The sequence below is a fragment of the Cydia splendana genome, chromosome 18 (assembly GCF_910591565.1).
Source record: "Cydia splendana chromosome 18, ilCydSple1.2, whole genome shotgun sequence".
NCBI classification, from domain to species: Eukaryota; Metazoa; Arthropoda; class Insecta; order Lepidoptera; family Tortricidae; genus Cydia; species Cydia splendana.
Window position 1 is genome coordinate 10,894,677 of NC_085977.1, and position 24,412 is coordinate 10,919,088.

A 24,412-nucleotide genomic window follows, 5' to 3' on the forward strand; every position below is an offset into this window, starting at 1 on the left:
TTATGTTCGCCACAGAACAGCTATGTACTTAAATTTGCCTAATACCACAGAATAACTAATGTGTTTTAGCGCAGAGTAACTATTCATCGAATGTGTGAAATTTGATTTGAACGTATTTGTGGTGGCAGTTACGTGTATTCGTTTATAACGTTTGCGGTAAACATTGCTCCAGCAATGCCGTGCCAAATAAGATTTAGGTTTTAACAGATATATGCGATGCTGAAACGTTGGTTGATTCGAAACTAAACGTATTTACCACACCATGTTTCCCGTATAAATAAAATAAAATGCATTGTCGCCATTGCGTTACAAATAAATATATAAGTTTAGATTTGGTAACCAGCACCAGTGTATTAATGTTTGAATACTTTTTTTTTTGCCTTGAAATTACTCTCTAATGTGACCGTTTACCGAGTGGTGCCATCATCTCATATAATTTATTATATTTGTTAAGGATTCTAGTCGTACCGTAAAATGGAGTGAGTTGGGACGAATCCGAAGTTCAAACCTCAATAAAAGTTAATTTCTATATGTGGCACGTCGATTTATATACTTGAAAAGTGTTCCGGTAGTATGGACTTTAGTTTTCAAACGATAATCTGTCGTTTCATTTCATAGATTCAACGATAAACACAAAATAGTAGGAAATCCCAGCTCACACCGTAGTCGGTGTTAGGGGGGATAGGAATTGAGTGAGATTACTAAGGTATAGGTACACTTAAACATAAAAGCAGTGGAAACCGCTGGGCCGTGGTGTTCGGAGGCAAGGAAGTTTGTTAGAGACTTGGGGCGGCGTCTACGTGACAGAGGGTGCGATCCCCGTTCAGGCTCCTACCTAGTCCAACAGATATCGCTTGCCATCCAGCGCGGTAATGCCGCTAGTATCTTTGGCACTTTTGGGCTGGGTGGGGGTCGGGATGGGGCTGATAGTGTAAGTAATAGAATGGTATTTTTAGTAATGTGTTTAGATTTTAAGTTAGGATATATGTAGATTGTTAAGTAGATTTTAAGATTGACTTGGAATGTACCTACCAATAATGATTGACATGAATAAAGTATTTATTTATGGATCTTAAATTACCAACAATAATGAGTATGTTCGAATCGCTATCGGACATAATTATATTCTGGGATGGACTTGGACCGTATAACGGGCCGTACATCCTGTCTTCTACCTTGCGTTATCCCGGCAGTTTGCCACGGCTCATGGGAGCCTGGGGTCCGCTTGATAACTAATCCCATTATTTGACGTAGGCACTAGTTTTTACGAAAGCGACTGCCATCTGACCTTCCAACCTTATTGGGATTAGTCCGGTTTCCTCACGATGTTTTCCTTCACCGAAAAGCAACTGGTAAATATCAAATGATATTTCGTACATAAGTTCCGAAAAACTCATTGGTACGAGCCGGGGTTTGAACCCGCGACCTCCGGATTGAAAGTCGCACGCTCTTACCGCTGGGCCACCAGCGCTTTGGGCCGTACATCCTGTAAAAAAACTAAATGAAATAAGACTTATTAAAACCTAATCGGAAGCGTGGAATGAATTCAGCCAATTCCCCGAGTCGGATCGAGGCGATGTCGCGTAAATTAGAACGTCAGGCGCAGACGAGACCATTAATGAGGATGCATTTCGAATCGGTGCAGTTGCACGAATTATTTGAGCCGAAGTATGACTCCAGCGAGGGCAATAATCAAGTTTTTTAGGAGGTAGGAAAATATATAAGTACTAAAATTGTATACTGGTAAGGCAGAACACCACGCAGGGGATAATTAATTACTTATTTGCATTTCTCCTAATACGCCTAGCAGGATTCTGGATATTCTGTATGGTTTTATCCACGTGATATAATAATTGTCACTCTTTAACATCACGCCATTGAAAGGGACAAACATTATCACGCCGTCACGTACGTAGACAAATACGACCATTATATTCCTACTATTGTAATTAAATTAAAAATATATTTATTCACTAACAAAAAAACATTATATTACAAAATAAAAAAAAGTAAAAACAATAAATATTCGAGTAGTAACATGAAAAAGACACAAAGAAAATTTCGTTAACTACACGTAACTAGGTTGTCTGGAAGATATCGCTTTTTAGCAATAATACCGCCTGTTCGTAGTGTTCGTACCTATACTTAGCTTTTAAGTGTATTACATTTTCTGTGTATTTTCAACTGTATGGTGCACAATAAAGAAAAAAATATTTACTAAAACTGCTTATTACTAAAATAAGGTCAGCATTTGCGGCTATTTCGTGTTAGTTAGATTAATGCCGAAAATCCCGTTGTCCAACAACAAAGTCCATTGTTTTGAAAGACCGACCATACATTATCGCAACGGATATTCAATAAAAGGACAAAGTGAACGCGAATGAATGGCCATAATAAAGGAAACAACGCGCGTGGCGCTTGATCGATGCGTGACCCGTATTTAGGCGGTCGTCTGTCACACCGACACTATTATTTGATCTATGGACATTTTCACTTAAAAGTGTACCATTTTTCGAAAATCCATCAACTTTTGGGTTATTTCTACGCAGAAACACGAGGACTATCGATTTAAAACGACAAAATGTGTCCCATAAAAATTTCAGTTTTGTAACGCATTCTCACATACATTTTGTATGGACCGTTACAAAACTGACTCCCAAAATATGTATGAAAACCTGGGGACACTTTTTTTCTTTGCCTCATTCAATAGTACTCGTGATTCTGAACCTAAACAACCCAAAAGTTGATGGTTTTTAGAAAAAAAGTAAATGGTACCATTTTATCTGAAAACCCCCCTATAATTAAATGCCCAAAAAATTATTAACACAATAAATATCTAAGAGTAAAAACCTTTTGTACACCTTTTACTATTGTGCAATGCAATTTAAATAAATAAACAGAGATAAACAAGATAACTCTGCAGCGATTTTGATAGCCCAAACTGTGCAAGTGTTATTTTTTAACGTCATACTTTTATGAAATTATGAGTGTTATGACGTATAAATAACATTTCCATAATTTGTTATTAAAATCAGAATAAGCCTGTTATAGTAAATTTCACTAATCCTCGCATATTTTTATCGTCAAACCAAACCAAATTGTACCCGCCAAACCAGGGTTTCGTGTTAAATCTATCGATATCTCTTTGATAATTGAAAACATAGTGAGGATCTAATATTTTGAGCGATCAAAATAGTCTAGTGGATCAGGGGTCTAATTTGATAAAAAAAATAGGAGCAAAGTAAATCAAGAAAAACATGATGTTACACTTAAAGAGTCGTACTTATTACTAGTTTTTAGGGTTCCGTACCCAAAGGGTAAAACGGGACCCTATTACTAAGACTCCGCTGTCCGTCCGTCCGTCTGTCACCAGGCTGTATCTCACGAATATTGATAGCTAGACAGTTGAAATTTTCACAGATGATGTATTTCTCTTGCCGCTATAACAACAAATACTAAAAACAGAATAAAATAAAGATTTAAGTGGGGCTCCCATACAACAAACGTGATTTTTGACCGAAGTTAAGCAACGTCGGGCGGGGTCAGTGCTTGGATGGGTGACCGTTTTTTTTTGCCGTTTTTTGCATTATGGTACGGAACCCTTCGTGCGCGAGTCCGACTCGCACTTGCCCGGTTTTTTTTACTATAATATTATAAAGACACCGCATCGGTGTGAGACACTTCCATATTTGGTTATTTGCTGAATATAAACTTCATTACGTGGACGCATTTTGCGCTTAATAGCGTCACCGCGTGCGCTTAGCCTAATGCTCGTCCGGACATGTTCGCTGATTGACAGCAACTAATAGTATGTGCACACAATTTATATACACGCAGCCGTATTCGAACAATGAGATACGTCAAACACTAGATATTGAAACGATATGGATTGGATATGTCAGTGTCAAACAAGTGTCAAAAGTGACGTTTTTGTTTGAAGAACGTATCTCATTGTTCGAATACGGCTGACGGTGGCTAAAAAATAACTGCATTCCCGTTGCCAGGGAGATTTTGGGATTATACTGAGCAACTTTTACTATAGGACCAACCCCTAAATCGCGAAAAAAAAAATGTACAGTCCCATACAAAATGAACCGGCCAAAATGTATGAAACAGCCAATTTTTTTCGCGATTTCGGTGTTGGTCCCATAGTAAAAGTTGCTCACAATCAGTATAACCCCAAAACCTCCCTGGCAACTGGAATGCAGTTATTTTTTGACCACCCTGTATGTGCGCATTTATGTGGCGGCTGCAAGGTTTTATCATAATAAAATGTTTGAATATATGCTCCGTAAGTCAGTCTTTCTCCATAAGGAAAAGATAACTTAGGACTTTCCCGGTTACCTATATTCTAAAACAGAGGCAGTTGGTAAATTCAAAGTTTTATTGTACCTAATAGTCCGGGTTAGCCATAGATGTAAGTAAATTGAGGTAGATATGGTACCAGGCGCACGATCGTGAGCCATTAAATATAGGTTCCGGAACCTATATTTAGTTAGTCGTATGGGTGATACCTGTCAAGTTGTCAAAATCGTTGGATCAAATTTTAGTTTTGTCAACTATGAACGTCACACGTCTACATAAATAAAAGGTCATTGGGGTTAGCCGACATTTGACGTGCATCTGGCTTATTATGTTCAAAAATGAAATGTAAAGTAGAAACAAGATTCTGCCTGATTATGCCGTACATACTTTTAAGATAGAGAAGAGTCAACTATAGTAAACTGTTTTAAAGAAAACACCTAATCGGTATCTAACCTTCAATAGGACAAGTAGATTCTTAAAATAATAATATTATTTTCTTGCTATTGATATTTTGATCTTCACTGAAAAGATGGACTTATTTTTGAAAGATACAAGTTACAACTTGTCAAGTTTAAAACTGAAAACTACAGTACGGTTACCATCAGTTTGTCACTGACATAAACGCCGTCGAGAACGTAATTTACTTTCTATACATCTCGCTCGCACTCGCATATTAGTGCAAACGGGATGTATAGAAAGTAAATTACGTTCTCGACGGCGTTTATGTCAGTGACAAACTGATGGTAACCGTACTGGTCACAAGGCCTCTCAACCAAAAGTACAAACAGCAACACTTAACTGTCTATCGGAGGACCTAATACTATTCGTAATAAGGTTTACGAACTGTCAGCTAACACATTCAGGGCCAAGAACCCGACTGTCGGGTACACTGTTCGTAGCGACTACGCGCTACATACGGCGAAACCGTGGATACGCGTTACGAGCGTAACCCGTAGCACTTAGTGGCAATGAATGTGTTAACAGTGCGGGCGATGGTACTATCCTACTGCTTCAATGTTGCCGGTTTACAACTCAGAACTTGTAACTTTTAAAAATTGGGTCCTAAAAGATTTCTCGAAGGCTGCTTAAAACTGCTTGCCCATTTTTGCGGTACAGTGCTTCATAAAAACAGCGAAAGCGGTAAACAGCAAGTGCAATCTTCGGAACGGATATTTGCTACGAAGTGTAAACGCTACGCTGCTACGCGACTACGCCGTAGGGGCAGCTTACTCGTAGCAATACGTCGGAGTGCCTCTTATAGAACGAAAATTCATTATGAACTAGTTTTATATGGTTTCCGACGATGGTTAAGCTTCTTTTTTAAAGGGTAAAAACGGGACCCTATTACTAAGACTCCATTGTCCGTCTGTCTGTCTGTCACCATCAGGCTGTATCTCGACTTAGCCGGTTTTTTCGTTCTAGTGTCTTTTTTCGGTGAGTTAATCGAGAAAATGCATTCAACTTCTTCAACTTCAACATTTATTCAGAAAATAGGCCACAAGGGCACTTTTACACGTGAATTTACATGTACAAGCAAAAATAATAACAATACATCAACAATTTTATAAAATACAACTAACTGCAACCTACCAATTCAAACTAACGTAAGTAATGTATAACAATTACTTAGAGATATGGTCTCTTAATGTCGAATTACATAAAATATTACTATAATAATAAAATAAAATAAAAAAAAAAAAAAAAAAAAAAAAAAAAAAAAAAAAAAAAAAAAAAAAAAAACCGCTCTGACAATGACAGACGTCTCGTAAATTTTATTTGCTATAATTATATTTTTATACGTTTTTATTGTTAAAACTGTTGTGTATTTTGCCATCTAATGTACCTTTGACCTGGCTATGTGGAAACATAAAAATCGACTACAATACGTGTGACTCAAATCCCATACACACACCACTTACATTGACATTTGTTTGACAAAACGGTCAACACAACATTACGGCAAATCAGTAATAACGTATGCAAAGAATGATTACGAGGAGTCAAAGACGTGCAGCGGAGTCGACCAACAACGCACGACCACCACCCCCGCCCGCCCCGTCCAGTTCCTCGTCCACATCGTCGTCAGGCGACGAGTTCGCAACGGCGCCTGACACAGACGGATCCAGTGACGAGGGCGGGCCGCCGCCGCCGCCGCCACGACCACCTGCGCGACGAGGGCGGCCACCGCTGCCGGCACGCTTGGGGCCTGCGGGACATCCTGCCCCGCCCACGGCTCCCGCTGCCGGTGGTATAGTGCGACGCATGAGATGGACTCGAGACATGAACGAGAATGTCATGCGCGCCTATTATGGGGCTACAGAGGGGGGAACACAGCTATCCGCCTATCGTTCGAGAATACTGCCTCTGTTTCAGGCTCTTGAACCTACCATCACCGTGTCGGAGCAGCGATTATCGGATCAGGTGCGCGTCATTCAGCGGCTAAAGCGCTTGGATGACGCGACACTTGATCGGCTTCGCCAGGAGGCTCTCTCTGCTCGCGCGGACTCCACCTCGGTGCGGGATCTGCCCGCCACGTCGCCGGATCCGGTGCCCGCACCCGACCTGGCACCGGCGGCGCCACGGGTTGATTTCTGTACCGACGAGGGGGACTTCGCGAGTCAGAATGTGAGTACAACTGCTAATGAGCAACTGAGGAGGACTTTGGAAGAGGCGATTACGCAGTATCGCGCCACAACCAACTCTAGGCCCCGATTACCACGTCTGCCTATGAATAGACGCAATCTAGCGCTCATGGGAGCCCTAAACGCTTTACTAGAACCACATCTGCGGACTAGTAAAGATTTAGATGATACGCACTCGATCATGTACTGCGGAGCCATCGCGGCGTGCCGTGTTGCTCGCGTCAAGTTCCCGGACGCTGAACGTGCACCTAGGACCGCCGGAGGTGTCCCTGCATGGCAAGTGCGGATCGAGCGACGTATCAGCTCGTTTAGGACTCTCATCGCAAAGCTGATCTGCTTCAGGGAGGGCAACAATCGCCCCCGAGTAATGCGCTTTGTGAACCAGGCGTTCGCGGGGACGGATATCAGGCCCCGCGACTACATGGCCAATGTCACAGAGCGCATCGACTTTCTAAAGCAGAAAGTCTATGCATGGGCAAACCGTATTCGCCGCTACAGAGAGCGTGTGGATCGATTTCAGCAGAATCGCCTTTTTCAAAGTGACCAAAGGAAGGTGTACCGAAAGTGGGAGGAAACCAACCTTCGTACGCCCGACACGCAGCCGCCGGATGTTACTGCCATGACCGACTTCTGGCGTAGCATCTGGTCGGTGCCTGTCGGACACACCGAGGGGGGTTGGATGAGTGTTGTCGAACGTGAGTGCGAGTCCATCGAACCTATGGGGGCAGTCACCATCAGCCCCGATGACGTCAGTTGTGCCATCCGCACGGCCCAGAACTGGAAAAGTCCTGGGCCGGATGGATTGCACAACTTCTGGCTAAAGTGGTTCCGATGCTCGCACTCGCGCTTGGCAGCACAATTTCAACAAGCCCTCGAGCTTGGTTCTCTCCCACCTTCCTTAACAACTGGTGTCACCTTTCTGCTCTATAAGTCCGGTAGTACCACGGAAGCGAAGAACTACAGACCCATTACATGCTTGCCTACACTCTACAAGCTCCTTACATCCATTTTGAGAGCAAAAATCAACGCGCACATTATCGCAAACAATATTCTGGCTTCCGCTCAAAATGGATGTCGGGTTGGGTCCCGTGGTACTAAAGAGCTCCTCCTCATAGACATGACCATTTGCCAACAAATCCGGCGGCACAAGGGGGCCCTCTCAGCCGCTTGGATTGACTACAAGAAGGCCTATGATTCGGTGCCTCATTCATGGTTGGGGAGGGTCTTAGAGCTGTATAAAGTTGATGCAGCTTTGAGAGCCTTCCTAAGCGCGTGTATGAGACAGTGGACCACAGTCCTTCGTCAACCAGGAGGCGGAGATGACCGCCCTGGCCCGCAGGATTTTATAAGGATTAAGCGAGGAATCTTTCAGGGCGACAGTCTGAGTCCCCTGTGGTTCTGCCTAGCTTTGAATCCCCTCAGCACCCTGCTGAAGGATTTGGGACTAGGTTGCCGGCTTCGGAGAGAGGGTGTAGTCATTTCTCACCTTCTGTACATGGATGACCTCAAATTATTTGCACCAAATAGCCAAGACTTGTTGGAGCTACTGAAAACCACGGAAGTCTTCAGTAGTGCCATCCACATGGAGTTTGGTGTCGATAAATGTGCGGTTATGCATGTACAGCGGGGGAAGGTTGTAAATTCAACAAATTTACAACTCTCTGAGACAATGTCTTTCAGATCTATCTCTGAATCAGAAACCTATAAATACCTTGGTATGTCACAGTCGTTGGGTATTGAGGACGAGGGTATTAGACGGTCGGTGAAGGAGCGCTTTTTCAGTCGCCTCACAAAAGTCCTTAACAGTCTTTTGTCAGGAGGCAACAAAGTGCGCGCCTTCAACGCCTGGGTAATGCCCCTACTCACATACTCCTTTGGCATACTAAGGTGGACTCAGACCGAGCTGGACGCCCTGGATCGGAGGGTCCGGTCACTGCTCACCACACATCGCATGCTACACCCACGCTCGTCAGTTATGAGATTGTACATCCCACGGAAGTGTGGAGGCCGAGGCTTCCTAAACGCCAAGGATCTCCACAACCGCGAGGTTTACAATCTCAGGAATTATTTCCTTAACAACGAGTGTGGGATGCATCGTGATGTGGTGGCAGTAGACAGGAACCTCACGCCGCTCTCCTTGGCAAACGAGAACTGGCGCAAACCTGTGGTACTAAGTACTGCGGATCGCAAGGCGGCATGGGAGAGTAAGGTGCTACACGGGCGGTTCTACAAGGCCCTCACGGGACCCGATGTGGACCTGCTCGCGTCGGTGAACTGGTTACGATTCGGGGACCTCTTCGGAGAAACCGAGGGTTTTGCCTGTGCAATTGCGGACGAAGTGATGATGACGAACAACTATCGGAAATATATCCTGAAGGACGGTACGGTCGACATTTGTCGGGCATGCCGCCGTCCCGGAGAGTCACTCAGGCATATCATTTCCGGTTGTTCTCATCTTGCTAACGGCGAGTACTTGCACAGACATAATCTCGTAGCCAGAATTATTCACCAGCAACTTGCTCTTCTATATGGCCTTGTGGACCGCGAAGTACCGTACTACAAGTACTTACCTGCGCCTGTTCTCGAGAATGGTCATGCCACGCTCTATTGGGATCGATCTATCATCACAGACAGGACTATTGTAGCCAATAAGCCTGACATTGTGATAATAGATCGATCGCAACGTCGGGCCGTGCTCGTTGACATCACCATCCCCCATGATGAGAATCTCGTGAAGGCCGAGAAGGACAAGTCCAGTAAGTACCTAGACTTGGCTCACGAGATAACCGCCATGTGGGATGTTGATTCGACGATCATTGTCCCGATAGTCGTTTCAGTGAACGGTCTAATAGCGAAGAGTCTCGACCAACATCTTGAGAGACTCTCGCTAGGTGGTTGGATCAAGGGTCAGATGCAGAAGGCGGTGATCTTGGACACGGCGCGGATAGTCCGCCGCTTCCTCTCTCTGCGGCCCTGACCACCGGTAGCTTGGGCCTTGCCCCGCTGCTGGCGGTACCCTAGGTTAGGTTTTTTATAATGTGTTTATATGTTTTTTTTTTATCGTTTTGTAAGTGTTTTTATATTTTACTTTTATATTCATATTATAAAAACCCTAACTTAAGACGAAAAATAAATAAAGAAAATAAAATAAAATAAAATACAGATAAAAAAACACATTCGAAATAACTGCCCTTAACTGATTGTACAAGTAGGTATAATTTGGTAAGACCTTCTTGTCAGTGGAGCATAGGCAGAGAGCCTTGGTGAGCTTTGCATATGATTGAATTTTTGTAGGTAAGTTTTTATTATTATTTTATTCAACTTCAAAATAATTTATACCTGGTTAAAGTATAGATGAGGTCGATTTCAATCGATATTAAAAGCTGTAACCCGAGAACTGTAAATACAATAAACAAAGTTACTAATGGATGGTAGATTCAATATCATTCTATTTTTGGCGCACGGAGAAGTAACTGTTTGTAACTGAAGATGAAAAGTTTATTATAATTTTAAATTTAAAAGAGATATTTTCAATTACAGTATTTTATTTTATTATTTATTGTGCTTTGGTGGATTTAAAAAACTGACGGGGTGCGTTTAGACCACAGATGTGCGAGGATGCGCCGCGAGGGATGTGACTCTCAAACCTGACAACACAGTGTATTATTTTATACTAGCGATCGCCCCGGCTTCGCACGCATTAACAAATTATACACCTAAACCTTCCTCAAGAATCACTCTATTGATAGGTGAAAACCGCATGAATATCCGTTCAGTAGTTTTTGAGTTTATCGCGAACAAACAAACAAACACAAAAACAGACAGACGCGCGGGGACTTTGTTTTATAAGGTGTACTGATACATTGGGTGAAATATAAACATGAGCTTCATTATTTACCCGAAGATTATATACCTGGGCCACTTTATCCATAGACGTATGCCATCACGTCCGCATCCCAAATATTTCAGGAGCAAACTAGCCGGGTATAGCCATTTTTACGCGCGCCATCGCTATAGCAAATAATATTCACAACACACGTACAAAGTGAGGTGCGTTTCCGTTGTACGATTTTATTTTCATACTTAAGTATCAGAATAAAATAAGATACTGCCGTATTCGAACTTCAAGATATTCACAAGAGACGACACGTACTAGATCCATTCTAGATACGTTATAGTTTAGATATCAACTAGGTCTCTTTTGCAGCGCAATTCGGGCAACCAATGTCACTTTTACGTTAGATGGAGTAAGATATCTATTAGATGTGAATTGGATCTCTAAGTCATATCCTGAGGAAATCGTTCAAGAGTATCTCCAGATTCGTGCAAGTGTCAAATTTGATAGGTTAGATCTTAAACATATCGTTATCGTATCTTGGTGATGTCTAAAAGATATCTAATAGATGTATATTTCAAAATCCGAATCGGTCCCATAGTGAATTGGAGGGATCCAATTGGATGGATGATTCACTATCTCTGTGACTGGGTCTGTTTGTATAACACTAAACTCTCGCGTTTTGTACACATATTTAATTACACAAACGGGTCTACCGCGATATAATTTCATTGTTTTTACCTTTCATTCCGACGTTTCAGCTGAGTTGCACCAGCTGTGGTCACGGAAAGACTGACGTCCCAACAAATGTCAACGAAGATATTAATAAAAAACCACTAAACTACCCGAAATTAGTTTATAAAAATGTTTGGGGTAGACAAAGAAATTGCAGCTACCCGTTAAAGTTTAATGTTTATTGTCCACGGCACGACACGCAACACTCACATTATTACATCCGTACACTGGTCCGAGGATATATCCGCTGGTTTCAACATAAAAGGTAAAGGTAAAAACAATGAAATTATATCGCGGTAGACCCGTTTGTGTAATTAAATATGCGTCTGTTTGTGTTTAGACACATTGCAAAGTAATGACATTGTTTTATTTACGAATATAATTATTATACACAAAACCCAAAAGGTTTAGTTAAATATGAATATGTAGGTACACAGTTTTCAATTTTCACAAAAAATACTATTACATGTAGATGTAAAGGAGCCCTCTGATTACCAGTTCGCGGGACGATATCAGCCTGTTAGTTGTTCGGAACTGTCACCTTTTGCGTTTAACTGACAGGCTGATATCGTCCGGCTAACTGATAATCTATGGGCCCCTTAATAGTATAGGGACGCCGGACCGGAAACAGACGGGCTGTCGATCGCTTTTAGCTTTTATTCACCTCAATTCCCTGGAGTTGGAGCTGCAGGTTACTGTCCTAGTGGCATTGCCACACTATTCTCGTCGAATCGTCTTGTTCTACTGCAGATCAGAGGTTGCAGACTCTAACATCACACGGACGCCCGTTGTTGGACGGGATGGGACGGGACGGGATGTTAGAGTAGGTACTCTAAAATCCCGTCCCGTCCCGTCCAACAACGGGCACCGAGCACAAGTCGTTCGCTCCGGCCATCTGTTCACGGCTACGTGACAACTCCAGTGACGCGACATGTGCCGCTGACGGCCGATTATGTAACTTTGAGATACAGCCGATTATCACTGTCGCTAAACGGCTTAGCTCGCATAATTACATCTCGAGACAAATGACAGTGGAATGCTAATTTCTACTGTTTAGAACACAGGAGCCATATTCTGTGTGAAATGTAACAAATTAATTTTAATGTTTGAAAACTAATTGGTATTATATTTAATTTAACTTACTAAATACGTCTTGAGATTCTTATAGTACGGGATTATCTAACTCCGATGTGCCACGTAACTAGACCCATAGTATGTTAAATAAGGCTTGTGTTGCAGTTGTTAGTATATTATGTAGTTGTAAACAACTACATAATATACTAACAACTACATAATATATTATACACAGATACAAAAGATACAAATTTGAACTTTTTTAAATGGGAAACACATAACTTAGGAACAAATATTTGTGACACATACACAAATAAACGCTTCAAACTCAGGACCTCCTTCCTGCTCCATGGGCAGGGTCACTACTATCACTATAATACACTAAATATGTAACTCATAATAAATAAATACTAGGGTACATCTTACACAGATCAACCTAGCCCCAAACTAAGGAAAGCTTGTACTATAGGTGCTAGGGGACGAAATACATACTTATATAGATAAATACATACTTATATATATATAAAACACACATGACTCAGGAACAAATATTTGTGGTCATCACACAAATAAATGCCCTTACCGGGATTCGAACCCAGGACCATCGGCTTCACAGGTAGGTCACCACCCACTAGGCCAGACTGGTCGTCATAAATATGTAACTCCTGACTACTTATAGCCACTTGCACCATCCCACTAACCCGGAGTTAGCCCGTCAAACCGTTTACCCAGTGTCAAATTGTACTGGTAACCATGGTAACTCCAGGTTTAACCGGTTAACCCAGGGTTAGCGGGATGGTGCAAGTGGCACTTATAGTGCAATAAATGACTTATTTTTAAAACTATACATTCATGTCTATAAGAAATTTATTAGAATTTTGTAAGTTATATTAACCTTTAGGTGGTCAAAAATCGTGAGTTCATAACTCGGTTGTGCTATATATATATAAGGTAAGGTGGGGTGAGACTATCTCCGGTGATAGACTATCACTTGTATGGAATCCTCATACTGTTTGTCTTGCCCCAAGCAAAATAAACTATGTTACTCTTACCCCACCTTACCTAAGAGCAGAATAATTTGTTGATGACTAACAACTCGGCCAGTACGAATATGATGGTCGTTCTATGTCTACGTGACAGCGTGATAAAACGCGCGCGCGATAAAAAGTGACAGTTATTTCATCACGTGGATAAAACCATCCATAATACGCCAGCAGGATCCTTATCATACACAGACACGAGGTTAATTAGCAAGTCCTTACAAAGCCAGGCAGTTCACAGTCTAAACATAGCCACCTAATTGGAAACAAAGCATGTACAACAATAACACTCCTTATATCCAATATCATACCATGAGAGACCCTTGGCATGTTCACAAGCTTAATCAATAGTAGATATGCTATTGATATTATGTATATCTTCTTGTCCAATGGCACAAAAGCCTATAATGTTTCAATTATAATTTATACCCAGCCTTTAATCAAACTTCAGCGCCAAGAAGTACAGACTACAGTAGGACTTTGGAATTAATTTATTCATTCTAATTAGGTTATTATTGAGACGTAGGTACGTCTCATGTAGGTACATGATATATTATGTGAGGGGTTTTAAAAAAATGTTTGTAAGTACCTAATATGTTTTTTTCTCCTAACTTTAAAAGTCTAAAAAAGTAAAACATATCTATAAAGGGTAAACATAGCATACTATGGTTCACGAATTAATTTTATTACCTTTATTTACCGACGTTTCGACACAGGTTTTACTGTACGGCTACCACCAGTTTTGACATTGACATAACGCTCACGTTTACGTAATTTACTTTCTGTACATCTCGCTTGCAGTAATTTACGTAAACGTGAGCGTTATGTCAATGTCAAAACTGGTGGTAGCCGTACAGGTCGTGGTCGCGGTTAACTGATGTCCCAGCAAAATGTCAAAACAGAGATTTGTGCTACCCCACGAAAAGTGGTGTATGAAAAACATTACATTTTCAACCCTCTACACATAATGTTAATTATTATCAATAGTCCGACACGCAACACTCACAATATCCACGCAATACTCACAATATGTGAGTTAATATGTGTTCAAAACGCGAAAGTTTTAAATATTATACCTATGGTTAATATAACGGGGAAATAAGGACTACCTATATTTGTAAGGAGAAGCGATCTCAAGCGGTCGTCCACTTTTCTCTTAATGTCACGCTTTAACACCCCTCACCCCGTATCCACGACTTAGGGAATTCTAAACATCTTTTCATTGCTATTTCAAACCGCTTAAATGGGGTCTCTATTGTTTCCCAAATAGTTTTAAGTCATAATGTATTGTTTGTCCGAATTTTCATTAGTCATAATTGGTTTTTCTCAGAAACGCGTAACTTTTCAGGATTGCCATAAAACAAACTTAACCTAACCTATCTACAGAATAACCTTACGAAAATCCTGAAAAGTTAACGGTCTCAGTTTTATGACTAACGATAATATGACAAACAATACATTATGACTTAAAACTTTATGGGAAACAAAGGGAAACCGCTTAAATGTCCTTATGGCATCCTTTATTAGAACTACCGCGTTCAGAAACGTTGGTAAACAACCTTTTCCATAATTTTCCATGACCTCTTTGCACCGATATGAAAGCTTGTCCACAGATCAAGTACTTTAGTAGATACGCAACTTACGGCTCGATTCGGAAAATGAATTAGATTTCTACTAAACTTCAACAAGTTACGATACGGATAATTTAAAGATATTTGTAAGATAGATATGTCAAATTTGACGTTTCCGCGATTCTGGAGGTCCTCTTGAACGATTTCGACAAGTTATGACTTAGATATTCAAGTCACATCTAGACGATATCTAGTGTAGATCTAGTTGACCTCTAAATCGTCTCAAGATCTTGTGATTATCTCGAAATCCGAATAGGCCTGTTACACACCACCGTTATCCATAGTTCTTGTTATTATAGTTGTACCAGAACGGATATCATGGTCGCATTTTTATAACCTGTCATGCGTCACTTTCGCACTTTCATACTTGTTAGAACGTGACAGGCATGGTGACAAATGTTAAAAAGACGACCATATTAGCCTTACAGATTGTCATTAAAAGCAATTGAACTTATGAATGCCTCATGCTAGAACTTCGTTTTCTATGTTGGGTTATCGGTGATCATTGTTTTCTATAGAAAACGAGGTATCGAACGCCCCAGCCTGGATCCGAACTTTACTGTTCTTGCGTGGTCATCCTTTGAACTTTAATTAGGTGTACATGCCAAAAGTTTATATTTACTTACCGATGTATTAGTTAAAGTTATGACACACACACATTAATGCCCTGTCAAGGACCTTTTTTTGGTCGAAAAAGACTTCTGCTGGTCTAGTAGTTTTTAAAATAAATAATCACGTGACTTGATCTAATCTGTCCTTACACTTTGCTCGTTTCGTTCGGCGTTTGTCGGTGTACGATTGTTATCTTGGCTAACCCCTCTGTTCTTGTAACTCGTCAGTGGCAACTATATAAATATTTTATAAATAACACTTTAAACTCTTACGTTTTCACGGTCTACCTACGGTGATTTTACAATGAACTCATATCGCGGTGAGCATTTAGTAACTGGAGACGTCATGGCTGTCATTTCCTGTACGAAACAGTCTGCTGATTTTTGCGTCAAATGTATTGCTATTTCATGATTTGTACGTAACATACAAATAGCCATGTCAGTCCATACAAAAGTTTGGACAATTGTGCAAGTTTTTCGGCAGAGGGGTAAGCGTCTAAAGGCAACTCCAGTTATTAAATGCTCTAAGGGTAGACCCGGTTTTGTAATTAAATATGTGTATATTTTATTGGTCGCGTTGTTGTCGCTCATGCCCTTGCCGTTAGAACATTGTATTTTGTAATCTTCGCCCAAACCAACACGTCTCCAGTCTAACATCCCCCTAATATCCCCATTTAAGAGATAACGCCTGCAGATAATAATAATTACCCCCGCTTTACCTACTTTACCGCTGTTCCCCCATTTGTAGTTAGCCTAACTAGTAATATTTGACGGTAAAGTTAAGTGCGCTGTTATCCCTTCCACTGTGAAAAGGGTTGGATCATTTTAGGTACAATAGTTTCTGTAATGTTACATAGCTATAATTCCTAATTGCGATATTCATTTATTTAATTATGTGTGATTTTTCTAGTTCGGATTATAAAAGTAAAATAGTAACCAAATAAAAATAGGTACACATGATGCTTACTAAAACACTCGTCAGTTACATATAAATGGTGGTGGTTTTAGGCTTAATTAATTATTTTCAATTTCATTTTTATACCGAGCATAAATATTAAGTTCAAAAATATTAAAATACTTATCTAAATCAATTTCAGTAGTAGGGGCGCTAAAGTCTATTCATCTAAATATGAATATAGTACAGTAATTGTATTTTTTAAGCCTCAGCTCCTAGGCAATATGTTCGAAAATGGTTAGTTTTCATTTACAAAATCAATCACTTTTTCAAATAAGATATACTTGGGTGCAATTTAAAAACTTTTGCGCAAAAATGTAACTTTAGTACCTGAATTTTAAGAACACTTATTATGTAGGTACCAGTACAAAATATTATACGTATTAGGAGCCGAGTTAAAATGACAATTGAAGATCAGCCATCTGGCGGCCTAGCCAAGGTAACAATCGCTTGTGGTTCGCTTGCGCCAACTTGCGCTTCGCTATAGAATCGCTTTGTGTCTCTCTATCACAGTGTGACAGTTACCTACATTTCGTTCGCTTAGCGATTGGCATGTTCTCTACGGGGCCTGTACCACAGAAATAGCAGCGACCATCCCTACAGTGCACGACAGAGTCGACTCTACTCAACCGCCATTAAAACCACAAAACTTCACAACGTGTAAAATAGCTTCAAAGCGATTACGGGCTAAGAAGCCACATATTCCCACCAATTAAGATTCCATACGTGTCAGTTACCATTCGTTCTGTTTGAGCGGCTGAAATGCGCGGGTATTGTTCAGGAGGACGTGCTTTCCTTTTACACATGTCGGCGGCGCGAGAGGGAAGCTGTGAGCGAGTTTTGAGAGTTTTTTTTACCTTGATAATTCAATTCAATTCAATAAGCCTTTATTTAACAATCTTACTAGTTTTACAAAATATAATATAAACATCTTATTTCTCTCTAACTTAAAAATAAAATATAAAAAACTATTACTATATTTCCGCTATCAGACATCGGAGTCAAGATTGTCTTGCTTTCCAGTATAGGCTTCCCCCAAGTACCTCCAAAGTTCCCGATCATGGACTTTCCTTCGCCAAGTGGCACCAGCTATAACTATGAAGTCATCTTCCCATCTTCGTAGAGGTCTATGGTTTTTTCTGCCTCCTTCCCTAGGATACCAAACAGTCACTTCTTTGGCCCATTTGTCTTCCTTGCATCGAAGTATGTGTATAACCTTGATAATATGTGTATATAACTAATCTTAAAATTTTGAGAATCGAGATAATCGGAGACTAAAGACGGAATTCCAATCCTCTTTTCAGAGCGTCGTATACTTACTGTAGGTTGTGCAATAAATTGGGCACTATGTCTTTCCTTGAGCCCGTGTTCTGGCTCGATAGCTCTTAGGCTTAAAGTTTGGTTCCAAAATTTTACAGTGATGATTGTATTTTAAGATATTTACTAGGACACTGTATGTGTACCTATATCAACTGATGTAAGTTTAACTAAATTGTTATGTTTAACTTGTTGAATTTATCAATTCATTAAAATCGCTTGTATCTAAGCTCCATTTTCTTTTCAGGCTAAACGTAGAAACGTGAGTACGTTATGAGTATAAACAAATCCGCTACAGCCTATCACACACAGCCCACTTTAGAACAAAACGGTCGACATAATTAAAGGATATTTTGCGTAGACAATAGGTAAAGTCCCCGCACGCAGAATTTTAATTCTAAGCGTTCGGCCTTTTAGATTTGTCGCAGGAGCCGTACGTGTCCCGAATTAACTTATCTCAATTGTTTTTCAGGGCCCCGTGACCTTAGAATAAAAAGAACTTATGTATTATATACCATTGTTGTCGGATACGACCTTTATCGCAAAGATAACGACGTTTTCGAATATTTTTAGGGATTTCATTGGTTCAGCGCTTTGTAGGCTTCCGATTTGCATTTTTATGTATCGATTGTTAGGAGGATTTTACCTGTTGTATTTTTAACGAGATGTAAGGAATAGAAAAGATATGTTTTTGTAAACTTCTGCTTAATCACCTACACACAAGACCACCTAAGACACAAAAAGTGCCGTAAATTCTGTCCCACTACACATAACAACGGTATCAGCCATTAATAAACCATTTGAATTTATTGCGCGAGAATACTCGTAAAGGCCACTGGCACCATTCACTAACCCCGGGTTAACCGGTTAAACCCTTAAACCACTGTCAAATTTTACTGGTAACTCCAGGTCAGTAGGATGGTGCAAGTGGCGCTAAGTAATGTAAATAATTGCTGAACGTGGTGAAGTAGAATTGTATTGACAATTTTGTCACTATCATTGTACATATATTATAATCAGGGTCAAAATACTTCGTAAACATAACGCGTCAAATGACGTTTAAAAGATTTGGTGCCACTCTTTTCACCCAATCATAAGTGATACCTACCTATAAAGTTGTCTCTGGCATGGAAAGCGTTAAACTGTTTACATGCACGTGCTCAATTGGCGACACACCGCGTACACTGTTGTGCTGTAAGCAGGTGGTTGCCCTGAGCCGCGACGTCGGCAGCTTTTGATCGTGTGATCACTTAATCCTAGCTAAGAGCCGATTAACGCAACGCAGACGTAGAGGTACTAGGTAGAACAGCTAGTAATTTTACTACTTCAAAAGATTTTATGTAATAACGGAAAACGTAATCGAACCGTACAGGCTTGACTAATAGTTAATGCCCTCTAGAATACAGTCCGTTTTTTGAACATTGTTTTAATGATCAATAATACGGTAGGTAAATTGCATCTGCTGTACCGCGCGATTCGAATTTTAAGATACGTCAATTAATAGATCTAGAAACTATATGGATTAGATATGTCAGTGTCAAACGTGACGTTTCTTCAAACAAAAACGTCACTTTTGACACTGACACATCTAATCCATATCGTTTCTAGATCTATTAATTGAGGTATCTTAAAGTTCGAATCGGGCAGTCAATCACATTTACCACTAAAATTTTTGATGGCATTTGTTGTATATCCTCCAGATATTCAGTAAAACAACTCAGTACTTGAATTACCCTTTATTCAACTGCCACTTAGATCTGCACTTACACTTAAGCATACACACTCTTAGGTACTTCAATCCAAGACAAGTAGTTGTGGTCACTTCCGAAGTCAAGCAAAGAATGACTTGCCAGCCCACTGTTCGGTCCTTTTAAAACCTCCGTTCGGTCACGCCACCTCTCGGCATGTGCCCAATGTTGCCAGTATTAAAATGTAATTGGCGCGTTTTATTAATGTTACCACAAAATACATAATTTTAATCACGAAACCCAACAATCGTCCATCCTGATAACGTGCATGTCCCCATGCACGCATCATGTGAAACCCAACAATCGGCTGACAGGATTTAACTAAATACTAGGTACATAAATTCATTTTACCACAACTAAAACAAAAAAAAAAATCTCTTGATTCATCCAAGTGTTTTAAATACATTATCATTATAATAATTATACATGTAAATATTTAAATACATTATAATTATGTGAGCAAATCTGTTCCCACAGTGCATTCAATATTAACTTTATGTGTTGATATATGAGCGAACCTGGTCTCATTATACCCAACACACTAAATAAACAAAATGATTTTCATATGTTGTACATATAGTGAGCTAAACTGTTCTCACTTTCTTATTTACTCCAGTGAGCTAAACTGTTCTCACTGTATAAGAAAAATAAAATATACTTTTATTTATTTGTATATTTAAAATACACCCATGTAACAAAACATGCTTATATAAAATATTCAGCATTTATTAACTCATTTTAATCATATGCTCTGGTTAATAAATTTATAATTATACTTGTACATTAATCCAAAATAGTCTCTTATAGTACAACATTATATCAACTCAACAATTCATCAATGAGTATCTGTATCCTCTTCTGAATCAGTATCGTCATAGATTTCAAGGGCAGCAACATGAACCCAGGGCTTCATACGCTCAGCGGCTACAGTGGAATTATAGCCCTTTTTCATGTTGCTGAACCCAGGTACTGAAGTTATTTTATAGCGGTCATTTCCTAGCACGTTTGATACCCGAAACGGCCCTATATACGCCGGCAATAATTTCTTACTTTTTCCGTCGTTGTTAAAGGAAGTTTTCGTTATTTTAACAAGGTCACCCTCATTGTAACAACGAGCAGGTCGTCTACCTTTATCGTAGTAAGCTTTTTGTTTTATTTGCTCCCTATCAATCCTGTCCTTGACCTCTTTTCTAATCGAATCTAAATTATTAGTATCGCGTGTTGACTGGGAGATCTCGTCGAGTGCGGGGTTAATATCACCGCTCATTAATGTACCAAATAATACTTCTGAGGGCATCCTGCCTGTTGTTTTATTTATTGTATTGTTCATGCCCCATTGGATCTTTCCTACTTCATTATCCCAGTCCTTCTCATGTTGGTTTAAGTTTAGCGCTGTTAAGGAATTTAAAATGGTGCGATTGTAGCGCTCCACTTGTCCATTTGACTGTGGACTAGCTACCGCATTCAGTATATGTTTAAATCCCTTTTCAGCGCAATACCGTTGGAAGGAATGGGAAGTGAAGCAACTACCCCGATCTGTCACTAAGCGAACAGGGACTTTAAAAGTATAAAATATATCGTTCAAAACCCTAATGACGTTCAAGGTCTTGGTATTTCTCACTGGTCGTACAAATGTAAATTTCGTAAAGGCATCGACAACTACTAACAGGTAACAGTTTCCCCTCTTTGATTTGACAAAGGGCCCAAGGTGGTCGGCATGCAACGTGTGAAATGGAATTTCTATTTTTGTAATGGGATGTAACAATCCTTCCTGATTATTTTTGGTTTGCTTTGCGTATGCACACTCAATGCAAGCAGTAACATATTTTTTTATGAATCGCGACATTTTCGGAAACCAATACTGTTTCTTTATTTTTTCCAGCGTTTTCTCAATACCAAAGTGGCCAATATCATCGTGGTTCATTTTGCAAACCTGCCACCTTGCGCCCTTGGGAACCACCCATCGAAGGTCATTTCTGTCACCTTTAAGACACCTGAACAACTTGTTGTCTTTGACGACATAATTGTCCCTAATATGTTGCAGATCTGTAGGGTCAACTTCACTCATGAGAACATTACGGATCCTGGTGATTTCTGAATCCCCTAATTGAAGCGTGAGTAACCAATCCTCATTGGTTATATTCATAACAGCCGGGAAGGGCTCAAAATTAGAGACAGGATCAGCTGCTGGGTTACGGGAGAGCGCATCAACATGTGACATTTTTGTTCCAGCCCTGTATTCTATGGAACAATTGTACTCTTGTAACATGAGCCACCAACGAGCAATGCGTGGTATTAAGTCTCGCTTTGAGAATGTGGAACGCAACGCGCTGCAGTCAGTCATGATTTTGAAGTCCTTTCCGAGCAAATATACACGAAACTTCTTTAAGGAACAGACAACGGCTAAAGTTTCCAATTCATATGAATGGAAACTTTTTTCCTCGGGCGAGGTTTGGCGGCTGTAATAGGCGATCGGCTTTAAATCATTAGTTCCAGGAGTCTTCTGTAACAAAATACCTCCTATACCGTGCTTGCTGGCGTCTGTGTGTAGTTCTAGCTCAGCTGTGTGGTCATAAATAGCTAAGATGGGCCTACTAATCAACCTAGCCTTTAGGGTCTCAAAAGCCTCTTCCTGTGCACTTGTCCATTCCCAAACAGCATCTTTCTTTAATAGTTTTGTAAGGGGATACGCAATTTGGGCAAAACCTCCAATAAATTTTCGGAAAAATCCAACTAGACCTAGAAACTGCCTAACCTTGTGAACATCGCTTGGACGCGGAAAATTCTGCACAGACTGGATCTTCTTTTCTCCCGGTTTGACTCCCTCGGCACTAATTTCATATCCTAAGTAATCAATCTTTTCGCGAAGAAAGCTGCATTTAGAGAGATTTAGGGTCAACGCGGCTTCATCTAACATTTGTAGGACCTCTTCTAGTCTATCTAGGCATTCGTCTGGATTCCTACCAAATATTAACAAATCATCGATATACACCGTTGCCTTGGTATAACGAGAGGAGCCTAGAATGCGGTTCATCATCCGCTGAAAGACAGCCGGTGCGTTGGCCAGTCCGAATGGCATTCTATTAAATTCAAACTGACCGTCGGGTGTAACGAACGAAGTTAAATGTTTGCTTTGTTCTGCTATAGGTACCTGATAATATCCCGAGGCAAGGTCTAATGTTATAAAGTAAGCCTGACCAGATAAGCGAGCAATTTCGTCGTCAATGACTGGCATTGGATATCTTTCCTTTATTGTGGACGAGTTTAACTTTCGGTAATCAATGCACATTCGTAGACTACCATCAGGTTTCCGTACAAGAATGATGGGACTGGCATACTCCGATACAGATTCTCGGATTATGCCAGCTGCCAGCATTTCATCAATCATGTTACGAACTTGCTCTCTTTCATGGTGGGACAGCCTATAAGGTCGAGACGCTATAGGGTGTTGGTCATTTAACTCAATAGTCATTTGAGTAACATTTGTGCATCCTAACTCTCCTAAACTAGACGCGAAGCAATGTTTATATTTGTTTAGTAACTGTAAAAGCCTATGTCTGTGCTCTTCAGCAACTTTCTCACCTATCCGAAGTTGAGACTCTGTTATATGATTGGATTCTACACACTCAAGTATTGTAGGGGACTGCGCAGTAATTCGGTTCACCAAAGCTACCCTTTCGACACGACATACAGTGAAATTTTCCATCATCAAACAGGGGCAGCAACATGGGGTCACGACTACATGAACAAAGCCCTTATTTACAGTATAAAGGCCCCCAGTTAAAAAGAATTGCTGACCGGGTTTGCCTACTATACTTTCCCTAACCATGATGCTCCCACTAAATTTGTCTTCCGTGACAGCTTTGATTGACGCAGGACCGTACAGTTCGATATCATTGGCAATCGAAATTTTAACTATTGAGGAAAGATTTGGCTCTGGCTGTGGCATTTCATTTCCAATGTCTATGAACCGTAAGTTCTTACAATCTTTGATAACTATGATTTGAGGCAACTCGGTGTACGACTGCCCAACTAGAATAGATCTGTCAAGGAGATTATCTTCCACTACTTTACAGGGGACGTTGGCTTTAACACCATCTATGTCGATATCGAGCCGTATTTCACCAATGGATTTCACCAATCCGTTTCCAAACCCTTTCATTATAGACTCTACCTGATCATATACAATACCCAAAGAAGAGACAAAAGATTGTTTTGCAAGGGTAAGTTCACTGCCAAAGTCAATAAACACTTCCATCGATTTACCGTTTATATGAGCATTCTTATAATATTTAGCGTTACCTTTCTCTGATGCACACAATGACCGGACCTCGGGGGTTTTAGTAGACTTATTATCAGACTTTCTACTAAAACAGTCCTCAGGTTTATGACCGACCTTGTTACAATGATGGCATTTGAGTAGTGGTTTCGGGCATTGTAGGAAATGATGACCTTTCTCCTTACAGTTAAAACAAAATGGGCCCTGTGGCTGTGCCTTATTTTTAGCACCTTGACTATT

The 24,412-nt window shown here is 40.4% G+C and overlaps 1 protein-coding gene across 1 annotated transcript; it reads left to right on the forward strand.

Annotated features, from left to right (window-relative positions):
* Positions 1-6,291: 6,291 nt before the first annotated feature.
* On the forward strand, positions 6,292-9,999 carry LOC134799606 (uncharacterized). Its single transcript, XM_063772043.1, has 2 exons — positions 6,292-7,699; positions 8,414-9,999. The coding sequence occupies exons 1-2, from the start codon at positions 6,292-6,294 to the stop codon at positions 9,922-9,924; spliced, it is 2,919 nt and encodes a 972-aa protein (XP_063628113.1). The 3' UTR covers positions 9,925-9,999.
* The last annotated feature ends 14,413 nt before the right edge of the window (positions 10,000-24,412 follow it).

What these genes read in the sequence shown, in the direction of transcription:
- LOC134799606 (XM_063772043.1), top strand. Translation starts at nt 6,292, where the DNA reads ATGATTACGAGGAGTCAAAGACGTGCAGCGGAGTCGACCAACAACGCA. An exon ending in CATCAGCCCCGATGACGTCA is followed by an intron (nt 7,700 to 8,413) that starts GTTGTGCCATCC and finishes GGCTTCGGAGAG; the next exon opens with AGGGTGTAGTCATTTCTCAC.